This window comes from Neodiprion pinetum, chromosome 3 (genome assembly GCF_021155775.2).
Source record: "Neodiprion pinetum isolate iyNeoPine1 chromosome 3, iyNeoPine1.2, whole genome shotgun sequence".
Lineage (NCBI taxonomy): Eukaryota > Metazoa > Arthropoda > Insecta > Hymenoptera > Diprionidae > Neodiprion > Neodiprion pinetum.
In genome coordinates, this window is record NC_060234.1 from 1076467 (window position 1) to 1096887 (window position 20421).

Below are 20421 nucleotides of genomic sequence, written 5' to 3' on the forward strand. Positions count from 1 at the left end.
GTTTTTGGGATAACTAACCGTGAGAGAATTTTCAACGAATATTTATTGTAAGTACATTGTTAAGTTTTAATAATAATATTAATAATAATAATAATAATAGTAGAAATAATTAATAATAATAGTAGTAGCATGTTTTTTCTCAATCGTTACAATTATCATTATTGTGGTGTAATAATTATGTGTATTATTCGCTTCGGAGTTTCAGGAGAAAAAAAAAAAAAAAAACGAGGACGAGCAAATGATAATAATAATGAAAACAATTTATATATACTATAACGTTGCTATCCAATATATATATATATATATATATACTTAGTCTATGTAATATATTGCTGAGATATTTTCAGAAATATCAGAATCCGATAATAATTATCATGTATTTACACGCAATGTTGTAATATATGTATGTATATGTATGTATATTTATTTATATTTATAAACTTTTCTTTCGTTTTCCTATGATTAACGCATAACCCTGTGTGAATACACAGGGTCAACATTGATCGATGTTTCGTTATTATTATGTTTATATGAATGTTGTATGTATGTATAAATAGGTGTGTGCATCTATGTGTAGCTCAGTTTATTTCACAATAATTAATGCGGTACATATTACATGTACATGTTACATATATAATTTATTTATTCATATATGAAATTTTTAAATCGCTTAATGGCTCTCTCCGCTAGCTATTTGCATATAATAACTTACTTAGATCCGCAAATATGGCAACAGTCCCGATCAGTTGTTCCCATTAGACGTTTTATCCTAATCGACGAATTTATCTCGCTGTCGAACAGCTTGAAATATAATATCTGTGACGCAAGATGTTTGCACGTGTGTTGCATACCTATACAATTTCCTATCAATATATAAACGTATGTATTTTTACTATCAAGTAGAATGACAAAAGCGCTCTGAAAATTTGAAAAATTCTTTTTACGCAACGCGAGCATCTTTTACGCGTTTTTTCAAGCGTCTTTTACGTACACGAAGTAACCGTTTCTGTGACGGTGGGGTGAATCTGCGAATGCGCATGAGCGGAGTACATAAAAGACTCCTGTTACGTAAAGAATCGTGTGCAACGAGGAGGCGACGGTATTTTCGCCGCGCTTATTTGTTAGTAACGTTAACGTAACGAAACATCAGGGAAAAAATCGTTATTACGCAAGTTTAGAAAGACTTGCAGGGAGTTGGTCTCGCAAAATACCAGTATATTTTATTCATCATGGTTTACTAAATTTCAGACATTCCTAAAGGACAAGGTTGATGTTGGTAACGTTATCGTACCGATACATTGGAGTGAAAAGTAGAATTTTCTTAGCTCTACAATGATTTTGAAGTAACCGGGGTTTCGAGATATGAGTGTGTTTTGTTTTATTACGGTTTACCGAATTTCAAACAATTCCAAAAACGCGAAACAACGATTCTTCCTTTACTAACTTCAATATGATCCTAAAGGTGCGAAGTAACGATTTTCCCTGAGCACACATCAATACAGCAAAGCTACTAACTTCACCCTCGTCAATATTCGTCTTCGGCTCACCCGCGACTCGTGTTGCAAACTTACGGTCCGCATCCCGAAGAGACCGAGTTTGCCTCCTTGTCGCACGATAAACTATTACCGAGAGCTCGTTGATTCGTGCAGCTCGCAAGAAGAAGGGTAACGCAGGTATGAATTGTGACCGGCAGCTTTCGTCGGCATAGAGAAAAGCTTACGACGAGGCGAGGAGCTTCGCTGCCGCCGTTACGTGGTGCTGGTGGTGATAGGGGGCCTCTTGCCCCGATCCGTAGTAGCCTTGCTGCTGGTGCTCGCTGGCCGGTGTTCCAAGCTGGTGAGGGTGCTGATAGTAGGAGGCGTACTGCTGCCCGATTCCACCGTCGCAAGTTCGGGGCTCAGCTTTCACCGTCGCTGTGCCTGTGCTTGCGAGCAGAGAGGTGTGCCCGAGGTAAACAGGCCTCTCAGAGCTTACCGTACTGGAGTGAGACGCCTTCGACGTGTCTATTTGCTGCTGCTGCTGCTGCTGTTGCTGTTGCTGTTGTTGCTGTTGAGATCTCTGCTGCTGTTGGCTCGGTTTCAACTCCGCTGATTGGAACGGAAAGATTTCTTATTTTAATCTTTGTTAGGAGGAATCGTACGAGAAAAGGATGCGAACGAAAACGTGATCGGATAGTTTGACAAAAGTGTCATTCGATATGATCTGTGGTTACATACATCGGTTGATCAAGTTCGAGGAATTGTACGGGAAATATTTTGAAAACTACGAACTGAAATAATTCTTTGGTAATGAAACGGTGAAATTAAGTGGACTTCTCTCGCGTGGATTGATAGGTATAACAATTTGATTCGCAGTTTCGAGAATTTTTTGATCGCTGGGACTTTGTTTTTAAACACAATTACTTTGATCGGGTTCAATTGTACTCTGGGTACCTTTTTTTATTTCGACATATTTCTGACCTGATTCCAAGTTTCGCTAATTTTAAGTACAGAACGCGAGTTAAAATGTCGCGCGACAAATATTTATCAGCCGTAACGCAACCGTGAAGTGATAGCTTATCAGAGGTAAACTAGAAGTGATAATACAGGTCTATACCTTCACGGACATTTCTGTACAGTGAAAATGAATACAACTAATTTTCAACACATTTTTAACTTTTTCGTTATGGTTCGGCCTGCATTCTGACAGTAAAAATATTCCATATTCCATTTTCTTCATTGTTTTATAAAGCTTTTTGCCCCAATCCGGGGTGGATGAAAGTATTGCAAGACTCTACCTGGACCATTTATCAAGGATTGTTACGCTATATCATAAGACTAGCAGCCCGTTGCAGCAAAACTCTTAGACGTAGCCTATGCTCTATATGTATAGCCATATGCGGTAGCGGCCTTTTTTGTAGAACTATTATCAAAACCTTGAAAACTTTTGAACATAACTTTCCTTTATCCGTAAGAGCTTGGTCAGCGTTTGGACAAGGGTATCATTCCGTGTTAACTCGGCTTACAAATATCGTTACATCCCCAAAACCAATCCATCTAGTTGTAACAAAATAAAGCCTAGAACCTGGCCAGACGTTGAAGCTATCCGCAGTAAAGAAAGACAATCGAAATTGGTTCCGTGATTATGGATTTATAAGCGAAGATACGGACTGACATGCAGAAAGACGCTGAGTACGTATGTAGAAGAGATTCGACGAATATAACGAAGCGATTGAAAAACAGTGAGAATACTAACCTCCGGAGGGCGATGAGGTGGTCGAGGTGGAGTTGTCGTGTTCATTGGAGGGTCGCGCGTTGGGCTCGGGCGTTTTTTTTGGCTTCCGTTTGCGGGTTTGAATCCCGTCCTTCCGCATGGCCAAGGGTCGGTTGACTCCGTGAAGCTTGAAGTAGAGTCCGCAGGCGTTGCATACGGGTTCGCCCTCGTTGTTGCGCCTCCACAGGGTCGTCGTCCTCGTGCCACAGTTCGTGCAGCAGAGGCCAAGCCGGCGGGTAGCGGTCTGAAATTCAGAGATCTACCCCATTGCTCAAACGCCCCCTGAAACTCTGCCGTGCGGAGAATTTTCATCGCCGATTCGGTGGTTGCGAAAAGAAAAAGAAACAAGTCCTTTAGCCGCGGTACCGAATCGGCGGTCAAAAAAGAAAATATATATATATATATATAACCGCGGTAAATTTTCGCGAGGGAGATTTAGACTTACGAGGCGTTTCGAGGGCTTGATCAGCGGTCGGTTCATCCCGTTCATTTTATGGTACAAACCGCAGGCGTTGCAGAGGTAATGACCGGTTCCGTCCCTCCGCCAGAGAGGCGTCGATATCGCACCACAATTAACGCACTCTCTTCCCTCGCCGAATTGAAAGTCCATTGCGGTGTCTGTAAGAAGTATACGCACGACACGTTAGGGAGATGGTTGATAAATGACTTGGATTTGGTGGTTAAAATTTCTTCAAGTCCCAGAACCAGGCCTGCCAATCAAAGGATCCCGCAGAATCTTTTTGTTACGGTACATATCCTTCCGATCAAAAGTTCTCATAGACACAAGTCTCTAAAATCAGTAGATTCCGAGATACGGGCTTCGGAAGAAAGGTCTCCAGGTTTTTTCACGTCCGTGGATTTGGTGATTTTCATAAACTATAAAGCTTCAAGGGTACTTGAAATCAAGCGAATCGAATCCTTCTCGAAGATGAGCAGGAAGCTGTGATTGAATCCATCGATGCATCGAGTCCATCTACGAACTCGCTGGTTTACCGGAAGGAGGTGCGACGTCAGATTTCGCGTGAAGAACGAGACCCTCCGATACTTGCAACAATCCACTTGTCATTACAGTTCCCGAGTGATATATTTGATATCAAGTTCCCGTCGAAGCTTTGTAATTCGTAAAAAGCGCGTAATCCATAGATATCAAAAAATCCATTCACCACCCTCCTGTTCACATTTTGGAACCCCGTGAAAACATTTGATCCGGCGGATATGTACTATAACATATTGAAAATCCAGGCAATTTCCGTAAGGCTTCTCTGCGGGTTCCTTTCGAAACGAGCCTTGAGCTTTCGTCGATTTCGGAGCACCGAGTTTCGTTATCACAATTCGAGGCGCAATCTGGTCTCCGCCACGCGGCGCGATTAGGCGTATGCACGTAGAAGCGAGGATGAGGAGGATTTCGGCTTCAAAGACAGACAGACGTCTTCTTAAGTGTCGGTTAGTCGCGGTTGCCGCGCTGACGCCGAAAACGCCGACGTCGAGGATGCACTCTTGACCGGGCCCCGCCGTCGGCCGCCTTCTTTCAATTTAACCCGCCTCAAAGACGCCGCTATCACGCCACTCGGTGCACATGGCCCTGTCTATGCCCGGCAGACTCGGTTCTCCTCGCTCTCTAACCGTTATAACTAAGGCCGATGCACCGTGTCTGCGAACTCTCAAGCTTCTCGGCGTTACGTGCCCAGCGTACTGGAATTTGATAGATCGCCGTTAGAACGGGATGCATAGATCATTGTCGCGATCATGCGGGGATCCTTCTTCTCAAGTTGCATCGATCTTTTGGAAGAATCGGGAACAAGAGGAATTTGAAAAGACGTTGTCGTAGAATTCGGACTTTACTCTGGTAGGTACGGTGACTCTGCAGAGTATTGTCTGGTGACCTGATTATCTTAAAAAATTGTCAGCACTTGATGTTGTTGCTATCAAAATGCTTCGAATGATACTCGTTACTGGATATGAATTCACCAAATACGATTCACCGCTGTGCATAACTGTTCTCATACAAGGTAACAAAACTTCCATTCGCCAAAGACTTTGGTTTTAGCGAATAAACAAAGAGATCAGGTTCGTGCCCTGATCCACAAACTAGTCACGCGTGAAACGAGTTTTTTTTTGTTTTTTTTTTTAATTCCTCATTAAAAACGTTACTGCTCTCAATTGTAACGATACCTTATTTATTGTGATAACAATTACTGAACAAAACGTGGAAACGTGATAAGAAAAAAAAATTTAGGTCTCACCGTAGGGCGACGCTCTCTGAAATCCACTGCCGTCGTAAGCTCTCCAAGAAGACATCATGGCGACGTTTTGCGCGTAGAACGGAGCAGCGGCAGCGGCTGCGAGGGTGGAATGGGGATGGGCCGAGTGGGGGTGACTGCTGTGGGGTCCATGGGGCCCGTGAGGTCCGTGGGGTCCCATACCCCCGGACGAGGCACCCGAGTGACCCGTCAACGCGTGATGGGCAGCGTAGGACTCAACGCCGTGCTGCCATGACGCCGTCTTCTCCCTGATGGAAATGGTAATGGAGGGTGATGACGAAGAAGATGAATAGGGAGAAGAAAAAGATGTCCATGAAAAAGGTTATCACGAAGAAGGTGAAGAAGAAGGAGAAGAAGAAACAGAGATGAGCATTAAAAAGATGAAGATGAATAAGAAGATGATGACCGTGAGAAGGGTGAGGAACAAGCCGACGATGATGATGACGATGACGATCACTCACCAAGCCGGGGACGCGGAGGCGGAAAACGAGTGATACTGAGCGGCGGTCGCCGCAGAGGCAAGGGTGGGCCTCGAGGACGGAACGTAGACGGGGGCCTGGAGTTGCTGGGTGTGCTGCTGTTGCTGTTGTTGCTGTTGCTGTTGTTGCTGCTGCTGCTGCTGCTGGGATTGTTGTTGGTAGTCGGAACCAGCGCCGTACCCGGAGCTACTGCTTCCGTGAAACATTATCTACACCTGCGGCCGTTGACCGACGGTACGTCTGCAGCCGAGTCCGAGTCGTCGAAGAGGTAAGTATGAGCGAAACAGAAACAACAAAGAGGAGAAATTTAGTCCCTGGATTCAGCGGCGGTCAGTGGGTAGGTGTAATTACAATGGAAATATCGCAACCCTCGTGGTACCCCGCTACACCCCGAAGTAATCGACGAACTTCCGGCGGGGGGAAACGGGGCAGAGCTTGATTTACGGGGACGGAATTGATCCGAGGATCGAATCCGCCCCGGGGTTGGTTTTGGGGTGCGATCGACGCACCTTTGAATCTCAACGGCGAATCGAGCGCCCGATGCTCGTGACGTTCGACGCGCAGGCGCGTATCGCTTGCCGCGATTCACTGTGGGAAAAAGAAAGACGGAGATCGTGAAAGAGAGAGGGAGAGGGAACCAGAAGGCCGGGAGAGCGCAGCCGTGTCTCCTCCTCCGCCGATCAGAGATAACGAGCGCAGCCATCGCGGCTTCGAGCTCAGCTTTATACGCGTGTAGGCGGGACCCTGACCGAAGCTGATCACCCGAGCGAGCTGCGCACTGTTCGCATTATTTTCAATCCGACCGGATGCGCAACTGCGCTTCGATTCGCAATTTGAATCGCAGCTCGAGGCCCAGGAATAGCCGAACTCCACGTTTGATCGCGATCGTCGCTTTGCGTGGAAATATGGAACGTCTAAGTATATGAAAATCGCCGATTTTCGTACTCAAGTTAGACATTGGGCATCAATTATGTAACTGGTTTGGACAATTTCGCATCGAAAACTTGTTCGTCGACCGTTGAAATCGACAGTGCACGCACAGCGTGTAACTTTGTCAGAGCTGTTGTTATGCCGAACGTGGTACGAGCATAATTATCACACACTTGCCATGCCAGTGATAATGAGCCGGTTATCTGCGCGACGATACGGGCAGCCGATAGCGTGCCGGGCGACTGGTGCGGGTGAAAAAATTGACGAGCGCGCCTAAACGAGGCGGGAAAATATGCGGGGCGGGAACGAATTTGAATTTGAAACTGATAAGAGGACGACGACTCTGGAGCTGCGGGACCGCGATCAGGCGAAAAATATTACAACTATCGTTTATAATTCTGCGAATCAAAAGTGTGGGGCTGAAATTTGTTCGAGTTATATTAATAAGCTCGCTTATCTTTGTGGTATTGACTAATTTCCGTTCCACGAAGACTCGTCAACCGTCGTATCGCGGAGACTGCTGTCTTTCTCGCGGTTTAGCAATCGCTTCTGTTTTTATTATTTCTATTTCTGGGGGAATAAAGGAATGCGTTGCGGTTAAAATGAACGCATGCGGAATGAAGAAAGGATAAAAAAAAAGTAGAGAAAATAAACGTGGAGCTGGAGATCAAAAATAGCGACGTGTTAATTATCGAAAAATCGTTTCAACGCGGAGTTATTACACCGGCGGCGGCTGCGGCCGCAATCAATCCGTTAACTCTTCGCATCTACTGCAACAGTAACGCGGCCTGTGCGTTGTAACGCGTATGACAGAACGCGTGCGTTTTAATCAAAACCATAAATTAGATATCGCTAGCGACAAGCGTATACGGCATGTTCGTATTATATGTGTATGAATTCCAGTCCAACGGGCTACCGCAGCTGCGTTACGTCCTCGAGAATTTCCGATTAGAATTATACTCCGAATACAAATATACCCGATCCTCCGCGTCTCGAGCTACCGTGGAAATCCTGATTAGGTATATTATGCATCCCGCGAGATGGAACTCGGAAATTTTGCGCTCGAATTTGAGAATTCGAGTTTAGAATGTTCAACAGTCGGATGACATCGATGTCATTGAAGTCATAATCATTTTTTTTTTTTTCGTTCAAATACACGAAGTCGTACAGAGTTATAGAAGTTATGGAGTCGGGGTGAATTTTACAATACGTGTTTGCACGAAACTTTTTGTGTTCTGTGTCATTCCGTGATACAAAGAGTATTCCGAATTTCGTTAAAGCACATAAAATATGGTGAAGTTTGATAGAATTATGAAAAAAATTTAGAATACCTCCGTAGGTGAGAAATCGGTAATATAAATAGAAGCTCTGTTGAAACTCAGTGAAAATTAGAGAACGAATGAAATCTGCATGAAAACTCAACGTTGAAATGTGATTTAACAAGCGGCTGTAAACCTGTCCCCGAACATCTCGATTTCACGCTGTAGGTTCCAAATTCCTCGAAAAAAAACCATTATTATCCAATTCGAATTTTTAAATGCATGCGACATTACAAATTTTGAAAGTCTGACCTTGGATTCGTTATCGGTGACAAACAAAAAACCTTCGCCTAAAAATTTCTACCCATCGCCGAATATTTTTAATTTTTTGTCAACGAAGAACTGTCTTTATTTTTTCACTAATAACGTGATAAATATCAGATTTACGAAAATCTGGTAAGAAGATCTTTTTTGTAGAGCATTAAATTTCCTGCAGAATAGCCAGAGGAATATTTTAAATAATATCTAGTTTCAAAGTAGTCGACAGTGTAAAAAAAAAAAAAAGTTGAAACGCGTGCATTTTTCCGTATAAAAATTCGACTGCTTGGCCTGTTAGAATTATCGGAAAAATTCTAGGATTTAGCCAAATTTTTTTCCACACACGTTTATTACTCCCGGAGGTTGAAGGAGAAGAAATTCCGACACGAGGAAAATAAAAACTACCCCAACACATTAAACCTTTCACTTTCGGTTTGATTTCAATAACTTCCCCTTTTTTTCTCTGAAAACAGAGAAACGGTACATTAAACAAATATCTACTCATCCGAAATATTTTCTTTATTTCTTTCTCGAAACGTGAAGCAGAAAAAAAAAAGAAAGAAAACGTATAGCGTCCCAAAAATTATGCAAGCGCGGTGCGAAAATTTGTGTGATGAAATAAAAAAATTAAAAAAAAAAAAAAATCGTTAGTAAAACGCAGTCCAGTAATCGGACAATAGTCGAAGTCGGACGTTTCTCCGCAGCGAATTCGTCGGGGGTCGGCGGTTGGCGTTGGCGCCAAGAAGAGTGGCGTCTTTGGCGCCGGGCCGTCGGCTGGCGTCGTCGTTCCGAAGTGCATCGGGATCGGCAGGATCTGTCACCCGGCGTTACGTCGCACCGGGCCCTTCGGGGAGCGGTGGAAGCGCATTAAACGCCAATAAGAGCCTATCCAGGTAGGTATGCTTTTTCGCTTCTTAGTCAGTACCTGACAGCAGCCGACGTTTTCAGGCCTCTCGAATATTCACTGAGCCACCACCCTACCTGGATGTAGTCCTTATTTTTTTCGCTTGTTTCCTCGCTTTTTTTCCCCATCTATGGGTATATTTTCAATTTCATCCTCCAATTTTACGTTGCATCAATCGAGTGTTCACCGTATCCTCGATTAACGACGTTACTCAATTTAACATATATTTTTTCGTACACGGTTGCAAAAAATTTAAAAAAAAATAAATAAATAATCTCCCACAGGTCCACTAATATTTTTGAATCGGCTTAAACATTTTTTAAAATTCATTACTCGCCGAAAGAAAAAGTACAAAGCACAAATTAAATGTTAATGTAACAATTGAAATGTTAAGGTTACAAAAATTTGTCTCTTATTTAATAACAAATGACACAAATATATAGTCGATCTGTTGGGACATTATGTTTAGTTACATTTTTCTTAACATTGTAGTTGCCCTTCTGCGTGATTTCATGTTAAACAATTTTACAACTCAGTCCTGAACTGTTTTCGTTTTTTACCGTAACTGAAAAGAAAAATTTGACTATGCGGAAATCAATGAGTTTTAGAGCCTATATATGTTTCGCTGTCACTTGTACCGTATTTTCTTTTGTTTTTTTTTTTTTTTGTGACAGTGGCGATAATTTGATGTTCGTGCTGAGATAAAGTGAACATGTAAGAGTCTTATTAGCCTGAACAAACGTAGTAAACTATACAAACCGATTGGCGTTTCAGTTAGTAGAAAATGTAGCGTAGCAGAAAAAGACAATCAAACGCATTATTTCAATTGTAACAATGCTTAAATTATACCTATTCAATTTCACTGTACTCTTCTAGTTACAGCTTGAATAAAACAGTTGGAAAAAAAAAGAAAAAAAAGTAGGACGTCTCAGACAATTTACACGGATTAAAATTGATCGATCATTGAATCTGGTATATTTGATTGGATGAACATTGACGAAAGTTCGATAAATCGTAACAAGTATAACGCCTTGTTACGCACTGCAAGAAAATTATTTTGCAGAAGAACAGAGCTGGGACGCAGAGAAAGAACCCTAAGAAAATAAAAAAAAAAAAGAAAAAACAACAGGTCTAAATAAGTAACGACGAGTGTACAAAAAGGCAAAGAGCATAATAAAACGAACACGAGTACGTATATATATGTACGAGTAATAAAAATTTTGCGAACCAGGCAGCGAAGATCGCGATGAGAAAATGTGTAATAAAGTTAGTCGGTAGGAGAATCGGAGAGCGAGGAATGAGGAAAGAGGATAGAGGGGGGAAGGGAAGGAGGAGGAGAGGGAGGCCGATTAGAAGACGAGGCGCCAGGACGCCGGGGGCTGAGATCGCGTAGAAGGGTTTTCTTGTATCTGGTCGTCGGCGGCGGTAGTCGGGGGTCCGTTTCTCCGGGAGGTTCAGCATCGGTTAATACGCCGATATACATACGAGTCTCGGCCGGCGTCGTCCTTCGGGAGGAATCTCTCTTTGGGGACCCGGTGCGTCACTCTGACACACTCTCAGGCCGCGGCCCCTCTAATTGTAAGCCTTCCTCCTCCCCTGCCACCGACGAGAGAAATCCTTGCCGACCCAAGACCCGAATCCTCCGACGGACAGACTCGATTTTTGCGACACGGGATAATAAAGAGGCTGGACACGAGGGACGGCACGGAAGGCTGTATTCCCGCCGCCGTCTTCGAAACGGATTTTCAAGGGTTCGTTGACCCTGCCTCATCGATACACGCGGAGACATCTTCGCAGCCTCACCGATCGTTTCTCAAACGAACGTAACGAGCAGGTTCCAAGTTCACGGAACGAGAAAAAAAATTATATATATATATACATATACATTATATAATTGAAATATAAAATTCGACACGCTTTGACAATTGTCGAGGTTAATAATTGGAGGATCGTTGCATAAATTGTTGAAAATTTTTCTATCGAACTTTCTGCACCTTACTGAAAGTTTTATTCCGATACGGAACAGTGAATTCACCCTACATTTACTGTTCATTCAATTTACAAATACAATAAATTTACCAATTAGTTTCTTGTTTTTTTCCTATAAATTAAAAAAGTTTTGATCTAAATTTAACACAATTACGTGGTATTTTACGGCACTGTGACTAATTTGTAAATTTACAACATGTAAATTGGTACCTAACAGGTGGTAACAGTTTAGACGGTCTAAAATCATGCTTATTTTGTTTTTTTAAAGATAATGAAAACACTTGGAGGAATTTGAGTTTGAGGGCTTTATCATTTACAGTCTTAAGAACCTTTTGGAATTTTTTCATTGAAACTAATAACAAAATGGAGATTCCTCTGTCAATTTTTATCCAAGCGACTTGAAATTTTGACACAATCTTTAAAACTTGTTTATCGATTCGAACTCCTAGCTAGATTTTTGAATTTCAATCCCAGCATTTTTTTATAAGAATTTTTTCTACAATTTTCCGATCGAAAAATGAAGTTTTCAACAAGTTGAACAGTGACGTCAGGAGATGCACCGCCGCAAAAACCCTCGATTTCATATTCGTTCGCTACTTATATGCGGCATGCCGTCATTTTGTTAATAATTTCAATGAAAAAATTCGGCGACGTTCTCAAAACTATGAATAATAAAGCCCTCAAACATATACTGCTCCGGGTGTTTTGATTTTCTAACAAAAAAAAAATTCCTAATAATAGGTACGATTTTAGAGCGTTCGAGCTGTACCCCCACCCCCGTTAAGTAGCTCTTGAATGATTTGAGCCTGCTACCCGACTTTTGGGCGTGACCCCGAGAGTAACCAAAAATCGTGATGCAAGCATAAGATAAGAGCGTGGTGGGTCGGGCACGCGTCCCAATTTGAGGATCCCTCTGCCCATTCATCCCCGATCGGGGTCCTCTCCGTGTATCTGTAACAGCAGGAGAGCAGTCGAAGGATGAAAAAAAGGAAGGAAAATATTCGCGATCGTATCGCCCGTCGTCCTTTTCAGTTTCTTTGTTTTGTCCGTTAACGTTGCCTCGAAATCGTCCCTGACTGACGAGACGGGATTACCGCAGGATATAACCTGACCCTTTTCGACCGAAAACCGTAGTTTCCGGTTCAACCTGAATCCGGATTTTTTCTCCAGCTAATGCGGAAAGAGCTTTTCCTTGTTTTTACTAGCGTAAGGCTAGGAAGCATTTTTCTGTTATTTATTATACACGAATGCAACGAGCAGTATGATCCAAGTTCGAGTCTTTTCTTCGACTCTTGGACCTTTACGCGTTTGGAAAGTCATGGGAACCCCGTTTCGGGAGAAGATTAGAAAAAACAAGACTTCTGTGGCGCTTATCTCTCGACTGGCAAGATCTAGCATCGAGCTGCGGCATGCCGTCGTATAACCCAAACCAAACTGTATAAGGTACTTACGCTGTCAGCGGGAACGAACCATCTATCCGAGAGGCATCCTCCTCTTTTTTATTCCCATTTTTCTTCACCTTTTTTTCCTTCTTTTCCTTCTCCTTCTTCTTCGTCTTCTTCTTCTTCTATTTCATCATCGCACGCGGAGAGTTCGTCCGAATTATTCACCATCGTTTAAAACTTACGTCAAACGGTTGCAGAAGCTTTTTCCTGCTATTTTTTTTACCCGGAAGTCAAGTAAGAGTCACGATTAATCACGCCTTCTGACTAATGGCGATAACGAGTTAGCCTCGCGATTGTAAACGTGCGGATTTCGATTCTGGCAACCAAGCGTGTCCGATGCGGCCATTTTGTAAGGAACCGCAGCATTTCAAAATCCGAGGGAGAAAAAAGTCGAGTTCAAATTTGAAAATAAAATAATAACCCGATATTGTTATAATGGTATTTCCTTTCTTGTCAAATAAAATTGAAAAAAAAAATATCTCCCTAATTTTCTTTGTTCTCTTTTATTTCCAACACTTTGTCACCGTGGTATCGCGTTCGTATCGTCAGCGCAGCTTTTCTCTATCTATCTATCTATTCGCTTTTTTCCTCTCACGTTATCTTGTACAACGCACGGAATCATCTCGGTTTGTTGCTTCGTACAGAAATTTTTATGCATACGTTTAATACAAAACGTTCTTAATGATATGATATGTATGTGGGTGTCTCCCGTATGATAAGGCATCGAATAAAAAGGGAATTCCTACCAGATATTACTATGGTTACATTGAACAAGCAATGTAAAACCACAAACCAGACTCCAACACTCAGTCATTCCTCTCTCTCTCTCTCTCTCTCTTCGTAAACCCCGCAGCGATATCTGCACTCGCCGGCATAACGGAATTTCACCGTTTCTGTAGTCATACGCGTAAATATCGTCCTCACATGATATCCCATTACGTAGAATTATTTATTTTTTTAGAACAAAATTTACGTTCAACAATGATAAAAATATTCGTCAATGCGACTTCGGTATTTTTTTCACTTTTTTTTATTCCATTCTCCATACTTACCATCATCGTTTCCCTTATTATTCTTCAACTTTACAATCGCACAAAATTCAATTTCATTAGGATCGAAATACCGTTCGATTAATGTTTAGATATTTTCCAAACTGCGCTAATTCGTTCAACGATTAAAAATTGTTCAATAATGTTTTTTTTTCTTCATCAGCCACCATTCTTTTTCTCTCCACTCTGCAGTGATACGCGCACCAGCTTGGCGTAATATCGATTCGACTCAACGCTTCATAATGTCGTAATCTCACGCGATCAATCGGCTTAAGTTGTGCTTGAATTTTCCACTCATTCATTACTTTTCATTATTTCTCCGCGTGTATACACATACATGTTCAGTTTTATTTTATTTATTCATTTGTTCATTTGCCATGCGTGTAAATGTCAATGTTTTTTTTTTACCAACAGTCACTTAAACTTATAGACTGTAAAATTGTTCTGGCCAAAAAGAGGAAAAATTAGCTCAGATTCGCAGAGGCAATTTAATCATTTTCCTTTTTTTATGCCAACCGAATGATCTGAGTCTACTTTACTCCTGATTTTTATTTTCCTTTTAAAAGCTGTCGCAGGATCGGCCCTACCTTGATAATTTTCACCCCGGCAGCTGAAGGATCGACCCTTTTCGGCGAGGCTTGCCGAGCAAGAGTGAACGATATTCGGATATCGCGTGAGATAAAAGTCGCGGGTATATATATCGTGGCGCAAGTTGGTGTCCCGCGAATGCTTTTTATAGGACGACGAAAAATGAGACGAATATACAGGAAAGAGAGACAAACAACGAGGAAAAACGAAACGAGTAGAATGAATAAACAAACGAGAGAAACATTGTTTTGTTTTTTTCAAAATTTTTTACGGTGAATCAACTCGCGCCCTCGGATCTATTATCGCCTGCACTTTCCTAATATGGGAAAGTCGTGTTTCACGTCCAGTCCAGACCGGAAGTCGTGAAGAAGCCTCCAGCCACCCACCTTTGATTCAAGATTACAATTTCCGACCGGAAATTCGATCGGCTCGAAATTACCTCAAAGTTATCGATTGGCGATGTTGGGAAATTTTTGAATAATTAGCGAATATCGAAGTTACAGCTTTTTCAAATTGTTAACTTGTGAATTGCACTGTTACGTTCAAAACTGATCTGCCCGTTTCTTTTGGGTCAAAGTCCACATTCTGGGCGTTTGTAATTTTGTACCATTTCACACAGCCGAAAATATTTTGCGCGGATTATTTGAGGAAGTGACGAGTATACATTGATCGAACTTTTCTTTCCCGATTTCCGCAAGTTCTTAATTTTTGGCTTCCGTTACAATCGGTTTGCATTGCAAATTTTGCGCGTCAGTTTTTGGTATACAACGAGTATAATATCTGCCGAAATTCAATTTAGACCTGCAAAGGTGGAAGAAAAAGCGACGTAGAAACGAGGTAAAACGAAAAAGAAAGAAGAAGAAAAAAGCAGAAAGGAATTCTATGACTGCATTAGCGGCATCGGTGTCTCTTAACTTTGCGAAGGTTCGTTCGGCTGCACCCGGCGCCCAGATGCCTGTATAATCATTCGTCCTTCTTTTTGCATTGTACAGGTATGTATGTATAACGCAGAAACCCCGAACCGAACCGCAGCCGCAGGATCCTGTCGCGAATCTTGACATCTCCCTGCCCTCTTCCCGCGTCCTGATAAATTATTGCGAAACGAGGCGTCCCTTATAGTACCTAGTGTCGAAATTTAGCGCTTGAATTTCATCCTGTAACAAGGTTCGTGTAAGCCTACTTTGAAGGAAACTGAACCGATAGAAATCCTACGTTGACCCTCTAGCTCCTAAAAATTTATGAACAAACCCTACTTTGGAACTCCACTCGTAAAAATTATAGTATCAAATCATACTTTGACGCTCTCGGTGGATGATTGAACTTATTTAGATGCTATTTAATCTACAGCTTTTCCATTGGACCTGTAAATCCTCCTCTACAGATATATTATCACAGCGACATTCAAGTGTTTACAATGAATGATCCAAGGGCTATTCCGACATAATTTCAATAAGCTTCGACAACATTTGAAAACTGAGTACTGCATTTCGACTGTATTTATTCAACGTTCTTACGAATACAAAAACTGTAAACCCTACGTAGGGCTTAAGCTGGGCGCTAAATTTCGACTCTGCAATATTCTCGCGCATATTTTCTTCCCTTCGCAATTATGACCGTCACACGTTGGTAAATCGTCGATGAAAAGAATTGTCGAGAAATTTTTGTCGCAGAGTCAGCAGCGATAGGAATAATTGCGATAGACCGCCGACTCTGCGGTCCTGCATTCCAATCTTATCGCCAGCGCGGATGAGCGTTCCGCCTTTACGTACACTCGTATGGGCACCATGGAAACTTGTTGGCGTAATACACGTAGGCCTGCACGTGAGAACAGCTGTTTGCTCGTCGAAGCTTCGTGCTTCGAAGGCCCACGGATTATACGCGTTTCAATATCAACGTCAAGCAGCTACGACGACGAGACGTTGTAATCAACATAAATATATGAATATATCCCGGAGTATCCCGGCGAGGGTTGAATGGTCAGAGTTAAGTGAAAACGGACCGGCGATTACAGGCACGGTGGCTGACAATGAGAAACGGACTCAATTTTCTGAAACGCACACGCGGTTCGGAAAAAATACAGAATCAAGGACGAAAGAGCTCAAAATCTGTTGAAAATCGATATCGATAAGTTATTCGTCGATATTTGATAATTAATAATTTGCGAAATGAGTCTTGATTCTGACCACATCAAATTTATTTATAAATCGGAACAATTATTTACAATTTGGGAAAGTCCGTGCAAACCCATGACTCTCACGGCTTTTGATTTTGTTCGAAATCTTTTTCTGCAACTCTCCCAAGTCTAAAACAGTACTCTGAATTTTTTCAGTTTTTTCATTATCAAACACTGCATTTTCTTTTCTAAACATTACTATTTTTTATATTTCTTTTTTTTTTTCGCACCGTTAATTTTATCTGATCGACCGGAGCGTTGTGAAAAAATGTTAGTCAAATTGTTAACATGCCTAAAGAACCGTTTAAAATTGTTTCAATCAAAGAACGACAGTTAAAATAGCGTATTTCGAGTTGCGAAAATGCGACAGATGCTTTTCTGGAAATTTACGACGATCATACGTACCTAGAGTGAAACGCGTTTTGCGCTGCGTGTGTAAGTCACGTTCCGTAAGTCGGTTCAAATAAGCATAATACGCGTAACGCGTACATGACTACATAGTGCGGGGGATGTTTTATCTGCGATATAATAGTCCAGCTATCTCGATATTATTTACGAGCGAGTTGCAATAAATATCTTTGCGTATGGTCAGACCTTACACACACGACAAAGCTGCACAGCTTGTTCCTACGTGCCTGCCCTGCGCACCAACATTACCATATTTATTATATCAAACACATATATCGACGATAAATCATTCTCAGCCACGCAGCTATTCGCTCTGATTTACCTTTTCGTTTTTTCTTTTTCTTGTTGTGGTTGCTGTTACGTTATACTTCTTTCTTCGGTCTGCCTTCTCTTTTTGTGCATAACCTTGTAGACTAATTGGCGATTTGAACGCAAATATGAAACGTGTTCATGCTTTTCCAAATGGGATTAATCAGGTCGCCACCCAAATCGTTAGTGTTGGCCTCTTTTTTCATTTCTATATTTATGCTAGGTACATACGATTAAAATCAAAAAGCTCTTGCAGAAGCTGAACTTTTTCTTCCCGGCTCCAAACCATCTTTGATTAATACAGTATCCTTATTTTTTATCGAGCTTCGCGGCGTCTTTCTCTATGTGATCAGAAAGCTTGTGGGAATCGGGAAATGGTATATTGTGTAACAAGGGGGAAAAGTTTGCAATACGAGTCGTAGGTGAGCCGAAGACGAATATTGATTCAGGATGATGTTAGTAACGTAACAACGTTACTGTAACCATGCGTGTTTAGGAAAACGCGTCACTTCGTATCCTTAGGATTATATTGAAGTTAGTAACTTTATCGTAACGATTCATGCTTAGGAAGAATCGTTTTGTCTCGATTTTGAAATGGTTTGAAATTCGGTAAACCGTAATAAAAACAAAACACACTCACATTTCGAAATCTCGGTTCCTTCAAAATCATTGCAAAATTAAGAAAATTGTGACTTTTCCTCCAATGTTTCGTTACGATAACGTTACTAACTTCTTTGCCTTCTTTTTGCACACGATTCTTTACGTAACAAGAGTATGTTACGCGTGTTTTTTTTTCTTTTCTTTTACAAAGTACGAAATTGAGGTTAGGGTCGCGTAATGTCAGATTCGTTCGCGACGGCGCATGCGCAGAGGAGTTGAAAGTTGTGTTTTCTGTACTCCCCGCATGCGCATTCGCAGACTCACGCTAGCATCATAGAAACGGGTACTTTGTGTACGGAAAAGACGCGCGAAGCATGCTCGCGTTGTATAAAAATAGTTCTCCAATAGCTGTATCGCGATTTCCTCTACGCTGCGAGCGTGATGACGTTCTGCGGGCGAACAGGTTATAAACCCGGGTGTTGGGCTTGGCATGATCTTGTGCATTGCATGGCATTGCGTGTATTCCTGCGGACCGATGCGACGTGTACACGATAATTCTTTGCTGTAGATCGGCGGAGGCTAATCCTGCCGATCCAGATTCTGTAAGCCGATCGACGCGATCGATTTGCTTTTTCAATTACCGCACTCGGCTCGGTCGCCGATCGAGGCTTCCCATTTTTCACCCATTTCTGTGCACCCAAGCTGCCCGCATTCCTCTCTCAATTAACTGTAAACCGACTTCGTGTTATTCATTTCAACATTGATCTATTCATCGATTCTTAAAGAATCGACCGTCATAAATTGAACGAGGCACAACCGATCGGGAACAGAATTTAGACGAACTATTAATTGTGACATAATATATATATATATATTATATATATCAGGGTGCGTCGGAAAAAAAGGTAAAAATAAATTTGTTTAAGTTGAAAGAAAGGTTCTAGGAAAAGATGAGCGTTCTCTGATTTTTCACTTTTATACATTAAATTTTTTTTATTGCTCGCATCAATCATAATATTAATTTACATCACTAAGAAGACCCACATTAGTAATATTGAGTCTCGAGTTGATGTTTGAGAAGTGTATCCAACGATCTTTCATTATTTATTGCATTCAAAGAATGTGAAAAAAAAGTGAAAAATCAAATGAGCGCGACCTTCTACATAACGTAGAACGCTCAACTTTTGACAGAATCTTTCTTTTGACATGAATAATCTTTTGAGAGGGTGTCACGGCGGAAAATGGCAAATTGTTTTTTTTTCTATTACCCTAACGCATATGACATGTATTACGGTATGAAAATCAGAAATTATTATACGATTGCTGGTGGAATTTTAATCCATCGATCAAAATACCTGTCACGGGATAATTTAAAATTGAGATGGTTGAAATCGATCGATAATTGATCAAATCGAATGTGTTTAAGGCTTAATAAAGTCATGCGAAAATTGATCGAGAAATCGGAACAACGGTTGGGTGCACTTATAAAAGAAAATCCTCGATCGAAGATCACCGACATTTCCGATCATCGATAGACCAGATCTGCTGTATACAAGAGAGGCAATTTTACCGTTTCGTTAGTTTCGACGACCCACGTGCCACGTGGCTCTCCAGCCATGCACAAGTCTCCATGTCTATACATACGTACACGTACACATGTATACATATAATGCATGGATATACATACATACACACACACGGACACACATATGTATAATACGAAATAGGGAACAGTACCTGACCGTCGGGTCTTGGAGACACTTTCTACCAGCTAGGATGGCCCGGAAAACAAAGTTGCGCTTCGGACATACACACACACACACACTGAGCTCACATTCACAATCAGCTGCGCATAAGCCATTCCCCGCGAAATCGGGATACCGATTTTCTTCGTTCATAAAAATTGTAATAATTCTAAACGAATAATCAGGATCAAATTAAACAACCGCTGATAATGTTGTTCCGGATTTTAATTGCTTCGATACGATTGTTGGACCGATTTTCAAAGAACTCAAATTCGACTATCAATGCTATTAGAAAATCGTTTTCCATAATGTTGAATTTTCATTTGAATCGTTGATAAAGGAAATGTTGATTTGATCGTAATTATAACCTATGATAAAACACTCGTGTATTTATTTTGCGAGGTACGTGTTATTTTTTTTTTTTTTTTAAAGGGATTAGCGAGATAATTGCGGCAAGAGAAAATAATGCGCGAATGTTTGTTCGTCAGTTTCATTCGTAATTGGCAGGGAACGCCCCATATTCAAACACATTCGAATCTAGAGGCGGAGGTTGTCCAACCGGAGTGAGATATTCGGGGCTCAAGGCTTGACCGCCGCTTTCCTGTGCGGTTTGACTTGAGTGATAGATCGGAATGCCGGAGGTCCAGAAAAGCGACAGTTCTTTCGCAAAAATTTTTTTTTTTTTTTTGACAGAAAAAAGAGCGAAGTGCGA

General features: G+C 41.6%; 1 protein-coding gene across 3 annotated transcripts in view; it reads right to left on the reverse strand.

The window, feature by feature from the left end:
• Positions 1-64: 64 nt before the first annotated feature.
• LOC124214650 (GATA-binding factor A) overlaps positions 65-20421 on the reverse strand; it is a 29029-nt gene continuing 8672 nt past the window's right edge. Inside the window, exons 1-6 of one of the 3 annotated variants that reach the window (XM_046617148.2) lie at positions 13890-13971; positions 5975-6232; positions 5496-5761; positions 3698-3870; positions 3235-3511; positions 65-2087 (exon numbers count right to left, since the gene is read on the reverse strand). In XM_046617148.2, the coding sequence (XP_046473104.1) occupies positions 1717-2087; positions 3235-3511; positions 3698-3870; positions 5496-5761; positions 5975-6198 (1311 nt within the window). In that variant the 5' untranslated portion in view covers positions 6199-6232; positions 13890-13971 and the 3' untranslated portion in view covers positions 65-1716. Of the gene's footprint in view, positions 2088-3234; positions 3512-3697; positions 3871-5495; positions 5762-5974; positions 6233-13889; positions 13972-20421 lie in introns of those variants that run through there. The other 2 variants (XM_046617149.2, XM_046617147.2) reach the window with 2 other exon arrangements.